The sequence below is a fragment of the Carcharodon carcharias genome, chromosome 10 (assembly GCF_017639515.1).
Source record: "Carcharodon carcharias isolate sCarCar2 chromosome 10, sCarCar2.pri, whole genome shotgun sequence".
Lineage (NCBI taxonomy): Eukaryota > Metazoa > Chordata > Chondrichthyes > Lamniformes > Lamnidae > Carcharodon > Carcharodon carcharias.
Genome location: NC_054476.1, coordinates 147,922,089 through 147,937,564, shown reverse-complemented (window position 1 = coordinate 147,937,564; position 15,476 = coordinate 147,922,089). Strand labels below are relative to the sequence as shown.

Sequence of the window (15,476 nt, the reverse complement as noted above, 5' to 3'; positions counted from 1 at the left end):
GTGTGATTGCGAGTCAGGCAGGTAAGCAGATCCAGGATGTAGTGATGAATGAGCCTCGGCCCTTGACTTTGGCTAACAGATACGAGGTACTTGTTACCTGTGTGAATGAGAACAAGGACTGTAGTGTGGATGGACAAACTGACCATAGCTCCATAGTGCAGGAAGCCAGCCAAATTGGATGGGGGGAGCTGGCAGTGAAAAGGAATGTGGTATTGATAAAGTAATGAGGATAGCTACTGCTCTCTGCAGCCGTGAATGGGAGTTCCGAAGGTTGTGTTGCTTGCCTAATGTCTGGCATCTTTTAGCTGAAGATGAACTTGGAGTGGGAAGGGGAAGATTCCGTTGTCATGGTCCACATAGGAACCAACAACACAGCTAGGAATGATCTGCTAAGAGAGTTTGAGGAGTTAGGGTCCAAATTAAAATGCTGAGTTTCAGATATAAATTATATGAGCTACGTTCCAGTTGGCATAGGGTCAAGCAGATTCTAGGTTTAAACGCATGGCCCAAAGAATGGTGTGGGAAGAAGGGATCTTGATTCATGGGGCAACAGCGCTAGTACTGGAAAAGAGGGGGTTGTTCCTTTGGGATGAGCTCCACTTATCAAACTGGGATCAGCATCCTGGTGAGGAAAAAAATAGGGTGGGGGATAGGGCTTTAAACTAAAATTTGGAGGAGGGGTCAAGTGAAGGGTGATTTATAAATCTACAGAGAAAAGTCGAGGCCATAGAGCAATATAGTGATTTGGAGAAAGAGAAGCAGAGTGAGACAGGAAGGAGCAGAGAGTTTAATGGCAATGGTGCATCAGGGAATAAGGTCCATGTGAAGTATAGTAGTAAAAAATCTAAAATTGTAAGCTCTATCTGAATGCATGAAGCATTTGTAGGATAGATTAACTAGCAGCACAAATAGAGAAAAATGGTTTAGTTCTAAACACAGAGATATAGTTACAAGGTGATCAAGGTTGGGAAATAAATATTCAATATTTTGGAAAGACAGAATGGAAAAGGAAGAGGAGTAGTCCTGAAAGTAAAGGATGACACAAGGACAGCAGTGTGAAAGGATCTCTGCTCAGAAGATCAGGAAGTAGAATCAGCCTGGGTGGAGATTAGGAATAAATCCTGTCTTTCTCTCTCTTCCCTACACCACCACCAACACCACATGCACATTTTAATCAGCCCCTCTTTCCGCACATGCACATGGGAATAGGAACATAGGGAATTGGTGTAGGTCATTCAGTCCCTTGAGCCGGCACCGCCATTCATCTAGATCATGGCTGATCATCTACCTTAGTGCCATGTTCCTGCACTATTCCCATACCCCTTTAAGACCTTTTAATATCTCGATTTATTGATCTGTCTTGAATATACTCAATGACTGAGCCCCCACACTACTGAGTGAAGAAATTCCTCCTTACCGCTGCCCTAAGTTCCTAAAACTGGTGCATTCTCCATGACAATGCCTCTACCAGCAGAGTCCACTTGCCAACCAGTCAGTACTCTTCTCATGAAGTATAAATTGTTGTTCCCTTTACATTTGGTGGTATTGTGAATGTCCTAATGAATGCAAGACGAAAAGCTTCGACTTGTCTCTTTTTCAGGCATTTTCCTATAACTGAAGTCCAGCTTAACAGGTCTGTAGTTCCTGTGTTTTCTCTCCCTGGTTTCTTAAATAGTGGGTTTACATTGGCTATCTTCCAGACTGCAGGAACCATTCCAGGATCTGTAAAATTTTGGAAGATGACCACCATGCATCTACTATCTCTACAGCCACTGCTTTCAACACTCAGATGTAGATCATCAGGTCCAGCGGATTTATCAACTTTCAGTCCCATTAATTTTTCCAGTATTACTTTATAACTAATACTAATTTATTTCATTTTTTCTCATTCTCACTAGCCCCTTGATTCTCTCATATTCCTGGGTGGTTTTTGTGTCTTCCTTTGTGAAGAAAGCCCCTCTCCCCACACACACACACTCCTCCCACTTTTGGTCTATTTGCCGGTGTCTGGGAAGCAGAGTCACCAGGCTGGGATAAGGAGCTTGAATATCAGGCAGAGCGGAGCAGAAACACAAGTTTGGCATCACCACTCACCTTCCCAGCTCAGCTGCATGACCTCCCAGTTTATCTTGCATTAAGTCAGTCACTGAATTACACAACAAAAACAGAAATACCTGGAAAAACTCAGCAGGCCTGGCAGCATCGGCGGAGAAGAAAAGAGTTGACGTTTCAAGTCCTCATGACCCTTCAACAGAACTGAACAATGGCAGTCAATTAAACACAGAGATAAAAACAAAAAACTGCGGATGCTGGAAATCCAAAACAAAAACAGAATTACCTTCTCCGCCGATGCTGCCAGACCTGCTGAGTTTTTCCAGGTAATTCTGTTTTTGTTTTGGATTTCCAGCATCCGCAGTTTTTTGTTTTTATCACTGAATTACACTTGCTGGCCTCTGCCTGTGCAAGGTTGGCTTACAAACATCCCAGGCCTGCTTGGCACTCACTGCTAGAAGTGTTCTTAGTTACAGAGCACTTTGGGCTCACCCTCCACCTCTTGTTTGATGGCATCAATCCAGTGGGTCTGTGGATGCTCTGCCAAAGCCTCTGGACTGAGTGGTATCCTCGATAATTACCATTGCTGCCTTGGAGGATGCTTACCACCCCAAGAAGCTATCTATGCAACCCCTCAGTGAAAAAACATCCCTGTTAACTGGTGTTTTTGGATTTCTGGACTGGAAGGTTGCTGTGCATGCAAGATGAGGTTTCATGAAGTTGGGGGTAATTTATTAGCATGGTTGATGGATTGGTTAACAGACAGGAAGCAGAGCAGGTTAAACACCACATTTTCATGTTGGCAGGCTGTAACCAGTGCTCCGAAGAAGAGTCATACAGACTCGAAATGTTAACTCTGTTTCTCTCTCCACAGATGCTGCCAGACCTCAGTTTTTCCAGCATTTACTGGTTTATAGGCATATTGTAGTCTTGCTTATTTTGAGATGGTTTTGGGCAAAATCTTGGCGCTCACATTGATCAATATCAAAATTGAAATATCATTTCCAGACGAAAATATTCTACTGTGAGTGGTTGTGAAGATGATTCAACTGGCAAAGAGACGTCTTGGGATTTTGTTGAAGCTACACATAGAGTGAATTGCAACTGTTCAAGGTAGAGGATTTTTTCTCAAATATTTGCATTTTTTGAAATCAGGACAAGAACATTATGCTTCATGGTTACTGGTATTTCCTGATGTGTCAAATCTGATTTCCTTCTCTCTTTTTGTATCCCTTTTAAAAAATGTTCAAGAAGTAAAGCAAGAAATAAAAAAGCCAAGATCTCTAAGTTCTCATGATCCAAGTCTTTCTCTTCTAGATGCTGGCTAAATGCGTTTTTGAGTATTTTCTGTTTTTTAATGAACAGTTAATCCCAGTGGTGCTGCTTATTGATTAAACTAATTATTAAAGTGGGAATTAAAAAGATGACAGCAGGTGCCACTGTAGACTAAGGTTGCTACAATATTGAGTTGCACGTTTATCCAGTATGTTTGAGCTTTTCCCGGCGACTGGCCAACACTGCTTTTTAGCTCAGCAGGGTTAGGATCAAGCCAACAGATTCTCAACCTTATGTTTAAAAATAAAATACTGCAGATGCTGGAAATCTGAAACAAAAACAGAAAATGCTGGAAAAACTCAACAGGTCTGATAGTGGAGTTTTTCAGCATTTTCTGTTTTTATTTTAGACACTCAACCTTATCCTGTTTATAAACATTTGTTCACAACTTTTATGTTTTTAGTTATTTTGATTGAAGTTGGCAGGTGGGATTGAAGGCAGGTGGGATTGAAGGCAGGTGGGATTGAAGGCAGGTGGGATTGAAGGCAGGTGGGATTGAAGGCAGGTGGGATTGAAGGCAGGTGGGATTGAAGGCAGGTGGGATTGAAGGCAGGTGGGATTGAAGGCAGGTGGGATTGAAGGCAGGTGGGATTGAAGGCAGGTGGGATTGAAGGCAGGTGGGATTGAAGGCAGGTGGGATTGAAGGCAGGTGGGATTGAAGGCAGGTGGGATTGAAGGCAGGTGGGATTGAAGGCAGGTGGGATTGAAGGCAGGTGGGATTGAAGGCAGGTGGGATTGAAGGCAGGTGGGATTGAAGGCAGGTGGGATTGAAGGCAGGTGGGATTGAAGGCAGGTGGGATTGAAGGCAGGTGGGATTGAAGGCAGGTGGGATTGAAGGCAGGTGGGATTGAAGGCAGGTGGGATTGAAGGCAGGTGGGATTGAAGGCAGGTGGGATTGAAGGCAGGTGGGATTGAAGGCAGGTGGGATTGAAGGCAGGTGGGATTGAAGGCAGGTGGGATTGAAGGCAGGTGGGATTGAAGGCAGGTGGGATTGAAGGCAGGTGGGATTGAAGGCAGGTGGGATTGAAGGCAGGTGGGATTGAAGGCAGGTGGGATTGAAGGCAGGTGGGATTGAAGGCAGGTGGGATTGAAGGCAGGTGGGATTGAAGGCAGGTGGGATTGAAGGCAGGTGGGATTGAAGGCAGGTGGGATTGAAGGCAGGTGGGATTGAAGGCAGGTGGGATTGAAGGCAGGTGGGATTGAAGGCAGGTGGGATTGAAGGCAGGTGGGATTGAAGGCAGGTGGGATTGAAGGCAGGTGGGATTGAAGGCAGGTGGGATTGAAGGCAGGTGGGATTGAAGGCAGGTGGGATTGAAGGCAGGTGGGATTGAAGGCAGGTGGGATTGAAGGCAGGTGGGATTGAAGGCAGGTGGGATTGAAGGCAGGTGGGATTGAAGGCAGGTGGGATTGAAGGCAGGTGGGATTGGTAGCTGAACTTTGGACAGAAAAATGATCAAGTATTTTATGAACAGCAATCCTCACTACTGCTAGAGATATTATCCATTCGTTTGAGCATTTTAAATGCACTTGAATGTTTTTTGATCTCCTGTGCAGTTGCTCATGGACTAAATTGTTCCATTATTTTTTCTGTTTTGTGTGCTTTTTCTCCTTCATGCCTTTTTTTCCCCCATGTCCCTCTGTATACTTTTCAGTTTCTCTGTGCCTGTCACTTGTTGCTTTTCCTTTTTTACTTATTTGGCCCCCTTCCCCTCTTTAGAAAGCAAAAACATACAGCCAGATGCCAGCCTGGAGGTACTACATTGGAGGATATAGGAACTGCTTAACATGTATGGGCTAATAGGCCTTGGGTTGTGAGGGGGGCAAAGCCTCACATTGAGGGAGTAACAGTGTGGTGGTTGGTTATTTTTCCATGAAAGTTCCTTTAGTCTTCAATTTTTTTAATACTTCTGTCTTTTCCTCCATCTTGCTGTTTTTGTTTTGATGGAGGGTAATGGAACGAAATCACTAGCGAAGGGAAAGTTAATTAGAAGGCAATATAATTCATTTTTGGCATGTGGGTAAGGTCAAGGTTGGGTATCAGGAGCTGAAATTGATTGTGATAAGCATGTATTTATATTCTTACAAATGCATAACTTTTAATAATATATGTAACAAGTTCAAGCATTAACATCTTTATCATAGAATTATAGATGAATACAGAGAAGGAAGTCTTTTGGCCTTTTGTGCTGGATGTTTGGTATTTAATTAATCCCAATCACCTGCTCTTTTCCCATAGCCCTGTACTTTTTTTTTTCCTTTCAAGTATTTATCAAATGTTCTTTTGAATGTTATTAAATTTGCTTCCACCACCTTTCATGCAGTGCATTCCAGGTCATAGCAGCTCATGTATAAAGTTGTAATTTACTGGTTCTTTAGCCAGTTATGTTAAATCTGTGTCCTTCAGTTACCAACTCTTCTGCCACTGGAACCAGTTTTGCCTTATTTATTCTATTGAAACTGTTTATGACTTTGAACATCTCTATCAAATCTCCTTCTTTTGACTTTCTCTGTTCTAAAGAGAACAATCCCAGCATCTATGGTGGCCTCATAATTGATGGGAAGGCCTTCATTTGTGGTACCATTCTTGTAAATCTCCTCTTCACTCTTGAAGATCTTATCACCTTCATAAAGTGTGCTGCCCAGAATTGAACTTAACAGCTGAGGTCTAACCAGTGTTTTATTCAAGTTTAGCATAACTTCCTTGCCTTTGTCCACTCTGCCTCTATTAATATAGCCAAGGATCCCATATGCTTTTTTAATAGCTTTCTCAACGTGTCCTGCCACCTTCAAATGTTTGTGTGGTTGTGCCCTCAGGTCTGTTCTTCACCCCTTTAAAATTATACCATTCAGTTCATGCCTCATACTTCCTATAAAATGAATCACTTCACACTTTTATGTTTTAGATGTTATCTACTATATATCTTCAAATTTTACCAGTCTGTGTCCTCCTGAAGTCTGTTACTATCCTCCTTCATTATGTACTGCACTTCTGAGTTTTGTGTCATCTTCAAACTTTGAAATTATGACTTGTATTCCCAAGGCCAGGTCATTAATGTACATCAAAAGGAGCAGTGACCCTAATACCAAACACTGGGGAATACTACTGCATTGAAAAACAACTGTTTCCCCATTACTTCCTCCTTTTTCTCCCTTAGCTAATTTTATATTCGAGCTGCCACTAATCCCATAGGCTTTAATTTTTCTAACAAGTCTGTTATGATTGTACTTTCAGTTCAGTAGGGTATTGGGAATGTTTCTTGAAATTGGACAATGGTGAGAATCAAACATTGGCAAATATAAATTAAGTCATGTGACAGTTTTTTTTTCTCCACCCTAATTTTCAGTCATCCATTCCTGTTCCAAAGAGAATACTATTATCACTTCTGTGCTTTGAGGAGCCCGCTTAATTGTGTCCAGAAATCAGTGATGTTTGTTGCTAGTTAATGTCTCTAAACTTTGTAATTCCTTGGCATCTTAGATTGTTTGTTTATGTTGCTGCTTGAACTGTGCTGTAATAAATTGTGTAGGTTTTTTGTAAATTTGAGCAATATTTTGCCACAATTACTTGTTACCCAAAAACCTTTCAGCTTGGGAATAGAAAAATGAATAAGGTGGTTTGTAGAGCTGGAGATTAGGAGGGGCAAAGCTATGAAGGGATTTGAATCTGAAGATTACCATTTTTAAATAGGAACTCTAGGGGTCAAGATGCTAATGTCGGTCTATGAGGACATGAATGGGACTTGGTATGGAATAGCATGTGGTCAGCAGAGTTTTGCATGAGTATGTTTATGGGCAGTTGAAGTTGGGCATGGAAAGGTGGAATAGCTGAGTTGGAGGTGGAAAAAGGCATGGATGACATTTTCAGCAACAAATGGACTGAGGTAGGAACATTGAGGAAAACTAAGTAGTGGTCATCTTATTCTGAATTTGGATATCTCAAGTCAACAGTAAACAGTCCTACCTTTTTGATCTGTGTAGTGCCTTTTGATCTGTGTAGTGCCATTTGATCTGAGAGATTTTGATGACTAGGAGAATGACTTCATTCTCTAGACTAGCAACACCTTCCCTCATTTGTGTTACCTTCAATCATCTTGATGTGAACTTGTGCACATAATGTTATATTTTAAAATGCTTTTTTTGTAAAAACAAAATCCTTAACCTGATCTTTACTGTTATAATCTTGCAAATATTTTTGCAGGCATAAGAATAAAAGAGGCACTGGTGTGCAGGGACAGTCTCAGCCTCCTGGTCCACAACAGTCAACAGCACTCAAGCACAAAACAAACGACAAGCAAGAGAAAGGGGAAAAACAACAGAAGCGACCACTAACTCCTTTTCATCACCGTAATTCAGTATGTGAAGATGTTACGATGGAACCAGGCTCAACTAATCACAGGCTTGGAATCAGACCACAGGACAGTAGAGGGAGGTATCCAAACACAAGGCCTAATGACCTTGTTAGCTCCACGAAGCCCTCACAGTTACACATCCCAGAAATACCAAACTCTCCGCCGCCACCACCTCTCAGCCCTCATCCATGTGAGAGGGGTGAGGATGTGGGTGATGCATTTAAAAACCCATTGACGCCTCAAAGTCAACCGTTTTGCCAGATGCCTGCACCAGATCCACTACTTCCAGCCAAAGCTGTCGAGGACAGGATGGAGACTCTTCCCACCCAAGCTTTTTCATTGGGTTTTCCAGAAGTGATGGAGCCTACAACCTACAGTAGCAGTGTGGTGCAGTTTGAAGATGATGGGCCTGATGTCATGTGGAAATGTTATCGACTGCCCACTCGCAAGGAATCTGAATTTGTGCCACCACAGTTGCCATTAGATAAATACAGAGAGGAGTATACTTCAGTGAACAACCAAGAACATGCACTTTCTTCTGTCTCAGAGTAAGTGTTTGCCTGAAATATTTGGAAAATAATTATTAATAGGTGTCTAGTGCTATTCTTATGTCATCACAAACAGGCAAGTCTGTCTTGGTGTATAGATTGATGGCTGGTTGTAATGTATTCATAGTATTTTTAGGACGCTTTACTTTCAATAGTAAGAAAGGTCTTTGAAGGTACCCTTGATTGCTCAGAGTTTCTAAACAAATGACTGAACCATACCGATCACGAAAATACGAAATTTGATTCTTCTGATCTTCTGAGCTAGCTGTCAGGACAGAATTAGGGACATAATAATTGGGCATAGCGCTGCTTGTTTAGCCTATTCTTCATTGCTATTAATTAAATCCAAGTTCGGAAATTCATGTTGAGCGAGAACAAAATTACCTGACCCCTCTTGTTTCCCAGGAACATGCATGCACACAGTTCAATAGCTGACATTCTCTCTAGGCTGACGCAGTATTGATAATTCAGTCAAAATACTGCAGTGTGGTTCCTGCAGGTGTACCGTAGCAGGATTTAGTGTTGAGACTTAAAAAAACTAATATTTAATGTTGAAGATAAAATAAATTGTATGCTGAGCGTGTACTTGGGGGTGTCGCTGGCTAGACCAGCACTTATTGCTATGTATGCTATCTAGGAACTAACTTAAGCATTGCATTGACAGAAACTGAAGAGCAAAATACTGCATGTATGCTTTAGAGGTTTGAGGAAAGACAAATAGAACAGGGAAGGGAAAATGTGTTGGATAACTGGGTGAGGATAGTGGGTTGCAGGAATGTAATTGGGGTGCTGAGACACTGAGTCATGAAGCTGAATTGTCAAAAAAAAACTTCAATGTAAGCCATTCCTTGTGAAAGCATGAATGATGCTTCAGTTGTTTAGAAAATATATTTTGGGACATGTAATCTTTAAACCTGCATAAAATTACTATATTTAAGAGTGAGCTATACAATGGATTATCCCATCTAAAGGATGCCAAAAGAATTACTGAAGCTAATTATTTTATCTTGCCCTTAACCCCTACCAAAACTAGTTGATAGTGTATTTGAGAATTTCATGAACCACTGAGTTTGTCATTAACGCAGCTTGAGGGTTATGGGGAAATGACGAAACAAACAATGTATCTATTGCACAGAGACATACAGTTATGTCATTGTTGCTGCGATGTTGCTATGACAAGGCATCAGTGTAACACAGATGATCAAGCTGAATGATACTGTATTCGATTGATATACTGGTGTTTTCCATTGATTTGCTTTTGAAGTGGGTTGGAGGAACTTCAGAGCTTAACCTGTGAATTATTATCTGCCACTATAGAGAAAATGGTGGTTCAGAAGTTTCTTTCCTCATTCCCTTTTCTCTCTTCCTCCGGTGTCTTTTTCTTTAGATTTTAAATATGATTAAACTCCACTTGGACCTAATTTATGGTTGCTTGCAAACTTCTATAAATAAGTAATGAAACGATGATCTCTAATATCTGTATCCTTATCTGGGATTTCTAAATTCGTGGGTGACACAAAATTATGGAAGGTTAGTCTATACTGAGGAGGACTGCAACAAATTACAAGAGGACATTAATGAACTTGCAGAATGGGCAAATAATTAGTAAATGAAATTCAACACTGATAAATGTGAGGTAGTATATTTTGGTAGGAACAATAGGGAGGTCACTTTATTACTTGGAAGTTGCAGGGTCTAGGTGGGGTAGAGTACAGAGGTCGTGTTGAAGATTTGCAAGGCCATTTAAAAAGAAACAAACCAAGTGCTAGGCTTTATTTCTAGAGTGAGAGAATTGAAAAGTAGGGATATTACACTGAACTTGTGTCGAATGTTAGTTAAACCATACTTAAGAGTACTGCATGCAGCCTGGTTGCCATATTATAAAGTGGACTTTGAGGCACTGGAGAGGGCGTAGAGAAGATTTACAAGGATGACACCAGAAATGTGCATATCATCAGAAAAGGATTGACAGACTTGGTCTTGCTAAGGAAGTTAAGGATAGTATTTGGTTAAACAAAGAGGCTTATAATGTTGCATATAATAGTAGTAAGTATGAGGTTTGGAATTGTTTTAGAAACAAGCAAAGGGCCACAAAAAAAAGCTGATAAAGAAGGGAAGAAGACAGAATATGGGTGTAAACCAGCCAGAAGTATAAAAACAAACTTTAAGAGCTTTAAGAAGCAGGAGAACTAAAGTAAATATTCTCTCCTTAGAGGCAGAGACAGGAGAAGTTGTTATGGCGAATGAGGAAATGGCAGAGAAATTGAACAAATATTTTATATCTGCCTTCACAGGACAAGACCTGTTATGGAGGGTAATCTAGGGGCTAATAAAAGTGAGGACTCTTAGGGTAATTAATATTAGCAGAGAAAAAGCACTGAAGTAACTTAAGGGACTAAAGCCTGTCAAATCCCTAGGACCTGACTGCCTTGCATCCTAGGTTTTTAAAAAAAAAAGTTGCAGAGATATTGTATGTGCTGGTTATGATTTTCCAAAATTTCCTAGGTTCTAGAATGGCCCCAGTAGATTGGAAGTCAACAACATCACTATTCAAGAACAGAGGGAGAGAGAAAACAGGAAACTACAGGCCAATTAACCTGGCATCAGTCATTGAGAACATGTTGGAATCTATTAAGGAAGTCTTAATGCGCTTGTGAAAATCATGGAATGACCAGACAAAGTGGTTTTACAAAAGAGGAATTGTTTCACAAACTTATTAGAATTTGTGAAGATATAAGTAGTAGGGTAGATAGAGAATTGGTAGGTAGTTTAGTTAGATTTCTGAAAGGCATTTGATAAGGTGCCACACACAAGGTTAATACCAAAGATAAGTGCTCGTGGAGTTGGGGCATGGGTAGTGGATAGGTTAACTGACAGGAAGAAAAGAGTAGGGATAGATAGGGCATTTTCAAGTTGGCAGGCTGTGACTAGTGGACTGCCACAAGGATCAGTGTTGGGGCCTCAGGTACTAACAATCTTTATTAATGGCTTAGACAGAGACTGAGAGTAATGTATCAAAGTTTACTGACCATGTAAGGCTAGTCGGAATTCGAGCTGTGAGGGAAAATTCGAAGAGGCTGTGGAGAGATATATCAGGTTAAGTGAGCAGGCACAAGTGATAAATGGAGTGTAACATGGGGCAGTGTAACGTTTCTTCACTGAGTAAGAATAGAAAAAATATTTTTTGAAAGATGTGAAATATGTTCAACATATAATCATACAAGAAACTCAAAGCATTCAGGTACAGCAAGAAATTAGGAAGACGATGGTATTTTGGCCTTTATTGCAAGGGGTTTGGAGTACGAGAGTAAAGAAATCTTGATACCAATGTCCAGGGCTTTGAGACCGCACCTAGAGTATTGTTTTTTCTCCATATTTAAGGAAGGATGCACTAGCACTAGAGGCAGTACAGCAAAGATGTACAAGATTGGCCCCTGAGTTTGAGAAGGTTGTCCTGTGATAGGCTGATTAAATTGGGTCTATCTTTGGAGTTGAGAAGAATGAGAGATGATCTCATTGAAACGTACAAGATTCTGAAGGCTTAACAGGATAGACAATGAGAGGTAGGTTTCCCTGCCAGGGGAATCTAGAACATGGTAGAACAATATCAGGATAAGGGTGAAGAGAAGTTTCTTCACTCGGGATTATGAAACTTTGGAATTCTCCACCCCAGAGTGTTGTGGATGTTCTATTGTTGAATATGTTTATGGCTGAGATAGATTGATTTTTGGTCTGAGGGACCAAGGGATATGGGGAGCGGGTGGGAAAGTGGAGTTGAGGATGGAAACGTTTGTGGAGCCACTGCCTCCTGTTAATTATTTAATTGTCCATCACCTCAGTTATGGATTTTTAAAATTCTTTCATTGGATTTGGGTGTTGGTAGCAAGGCCAGCATTTGTGCCCGTCCCTACAAATGGCCTTGAGAAGACTGGGCTACAGAGCTTTGATCTAATGTGTTGGTTATGGGATTGCTTACTTCTATCTATAGCATGCTGCCTCTGCTGTTTGGCATGCTTGTGTTGTGTTGTCCTGTGTTGCAGCTTCATTTGGTTGGGTCCTCACCTTCAGGAATGCCTAGTGCTGCCCCGGCATGCTCTCCCATACTCCTTATTGAACCAGGGTTGGTGCCCTGGCTTGATGATGATGATGGCACATTGAGGGACATGTTGGACCATGAGGTTACAGATTGTGGTGGAATACAGTTCTGCTTATCCACAGTGCCTCATGGATGCCCAGTTTTGAACAGCAAGATCAGTTGAGCCTATCCCATTTAGCATTGTGGTAGTGCCACTCAATATAATGGGGCAGGACTTCATCCTCATGAGGACCGTGCAATGGTTACTCCTAAAAATACTGTCATGGACAGATGCATCTGTGATAGGTAGATTGGTGAGGATGAGGTCAAGTAGGTTTTTTCTCTTGGCGTTCTCACCATCTGCCACTGACCCACTGTGATAGATCTGCTCTTCAGCATTTGGCTACTCTTGGTGATGGACATTGAAGTCCTGGCCAAGAGTACATTCTGCTCCCTTGCTATCCTCTGTTTTTTCCAAATGGTCTTCAACATGGAGGAGTACTGATTCATCAGCTAAAGAATGGTGATAGACAGTTGGAAATTTCCTTATCCGTTTAGCCTGATGCCATGAGACTTAAATGTGTCTGGAGTCAATGTTGAGGACTCCAGGACAATTCCTTCCTGCCTGTATGCTGCTGTAGGTTAGTCTTGCCTTTGGGACACAACATTAAGGAGGGGTACCAGATATTGACTGTAAGGTATGCTTCAGTGGGTGTCTCTCCCAATTTTGGTAGAAATCTCCAGATATTAAGTGAGAAGGACTTTGCAGGGTTAATTGGACAGAGTGAGTCTTTGTTGTTTCCAATGCTTGGGTTGATGTCACATTGTCAATCTTGTTTTATTCTTCAGCTTTTCTGTAGTAGCTTGATACAACTGAGTGATTTGCTAAACCATTTCAGAGGGCAGTTAATGTTCATTCACATTGCTGTGGTCTGGAGTCACATGTGGACCAGATCAGGTAAGATTGTAGAACCCCCCCCACCCCCCGAAGGATATTAATGAGCTAGATATATTTTCATTATCATTACTAACTTTTAAGTTTTAATTAATCAATTTAATTTACATTCCCCAGCAGCCATGGTGGAATTTGAACATGTGTCTCCGGGGTATTAGTCTGGGTCTGTGGATTGTTGATCCAGTAACATTACCACGATGCTACTTTCTTTCCTTTCTTTTAAGACACTGCTTAAAATCTACCTCCATCTGGCCCAGTATCTCTTTGTTGCCCACTGTTTAAGTTTGTTTTGTTAAAGCACCTGTCAGGCGCTTAAGGATGATAAATGATGTTAAAGGAACAATATAAATAAGTTGTTTTAGGTCACTCCTCATCCTCTTTTTGAAGAAAAAGACCAAGGTGGTTCATTTTTTTTCTTGTTGGGTATACTTTAAAGATCTGGTATAATCCTTGCAAATCTTTTTTTTTGTACCACTTCCATTATTTTTATACTACGGTGATCAGAACTGTACACAGTACTCCAAGTGAACCAAGGCTCAATGAGTTCAATGTAACTTCTCTACTTTTCAATTCTATCCCTCTAGAAATAAATCCTTTTGTTATGGCACAGTGGCTGATAAATGCCAAGCTACTCAAATCCCAGAGGGAAACTTGAAAACAGCTGCCACAACTGTCCTGCAATTTGTACTTTATTTCGAGATGCATGCCTTGAATTCAGTGTTAATGAGCCCACCAAGACTTGAGGTTTTTGTACAAAACTAAATGAAACGTTTATTAATAAAAGAAAAAAATCGTAAGCACATACATAGGCCTACAAAATGCTACTAATAATAACTCTTAAATCTCCTAATTAATCTAGCTTTGTTATACCTCCATTAAGGCAACAGTAACACAAAATAGGATTAAGGCAAAGCGCACAATACCATGGATATTCAAAGTGAATTTTCTTAGCTTCGGTTCCTGTAGACAGCAACTTGATGCCCAAAGCTGGAGGCTTTTCACACTTGTGTTAGATCTTAGAATTCCTTCTCCTTGCAAATAACCTCAACTCCTTTTATACAGGTTTCTCCTTTTTCAATGCAAATTCCATTGTTCCAATATGTCTTTGCAACTTTACCTTTCTCAATATAAATCTTTCATAGTACCCATATTATCAGTAACCTTTGGGAAAATAAACACACTGGATTAGCCTCTTCTGGCTATGTGTAACATCTTATCTCTTTGACATTCAAGCTAACCTAATTTATGTAAAAATCTAAATGTTCCTCACCTCTCATTCTAAAACTTCAGCCATGTTTACATATTTAGCATTTCAAACCTAGCTTCCCTTTAGATAACTCAAAAGCTTCAAACTAGCTGTCTCTAATTCAGTTAAAACACCCCATCCACACAGAGAAGCTAATCCAAACCCCACTATTAACCTACTTTTACAATAACTCTCAAAATTATGAAAATTATAATATTTTCATGACACTATTGTTTAGTTTGCTTTTGATATGGCCTCATTAACCCGTCGCTAGTGATTTATTTGTGTACTCAGATCCTGTTCCTCAACCCCACTTAGATTCTTATTTTCTAAGTAGTATGTGACCTTATTTTTCTTAAAATAATTAATCTCATACTAGACTAATTCAGATTTTCAACATATATGTCCATTTTGCAAGCTTATTAATGTTACCTTGTAACTTGTTGCAGCCCTTGTGCTGATGATGACATTGGGGAGAAGGAACCCATTCAGTAAATTATTGACCTCAACTCTAAACTGAGATGGATATTGCAAATAGTTGATTGCAAATCATTCTACAGTTTATGACTTAACTGTGATAAAGCAATGTTAAGTCCCACAGGCAGGCTTAGTTAGTCACCCCCCCAGAAGGTACTATCCCTAATGATGTAAGTTACAAATATCCAACTGTTTGGCACTGAGGGCCAACTCTACATTAGCACAATTTTTTAGGTATGGGCAATAAATGCTGGCCTAGCCAGTAACACCCACATCCCATGAATGATTTTTTAAAAAATTGAGTGATTGCAGTTAAAATCCTTTGGGGTTGGGTAGAATTACGATGAAATGCCATGTCCAAAATGTTTTTCTAAACAAATATTTATTGAACAAACATCTGGCAAATGCAATTTCCCCAATATGTTAGGATTCAAAACAG

General features: G+C 40.6%; 1 protein-coding gene across 3 annotated transcripts in view; it reads left to right on the top strand.

Moving 5' to 3' along the window:
- Positions 1–15,476, top strand: part of med13a (mediator complex subunit 13a) — a 192,553-nt gene that overhangs the window by 81,836 nt on the left and 95,241 nt on the right. For all 3 annotated transcript variants that reach the window (XM_041196888.1, XM_041196887.1, XM_041196889.1), the window contains exons 9-10: positions 3,061–3,165; positions 7,586–8,284. In XM_041196888.1, the coding sequence (XP_041052822.1) occupies positions 3,061–3,165; positions 7,586–8,284 (804 nt within the window). The remainder of the gene's footprint in view (positions 1–3,060; positions 3,166–7,585; positions 8,285–15,476) is intronic.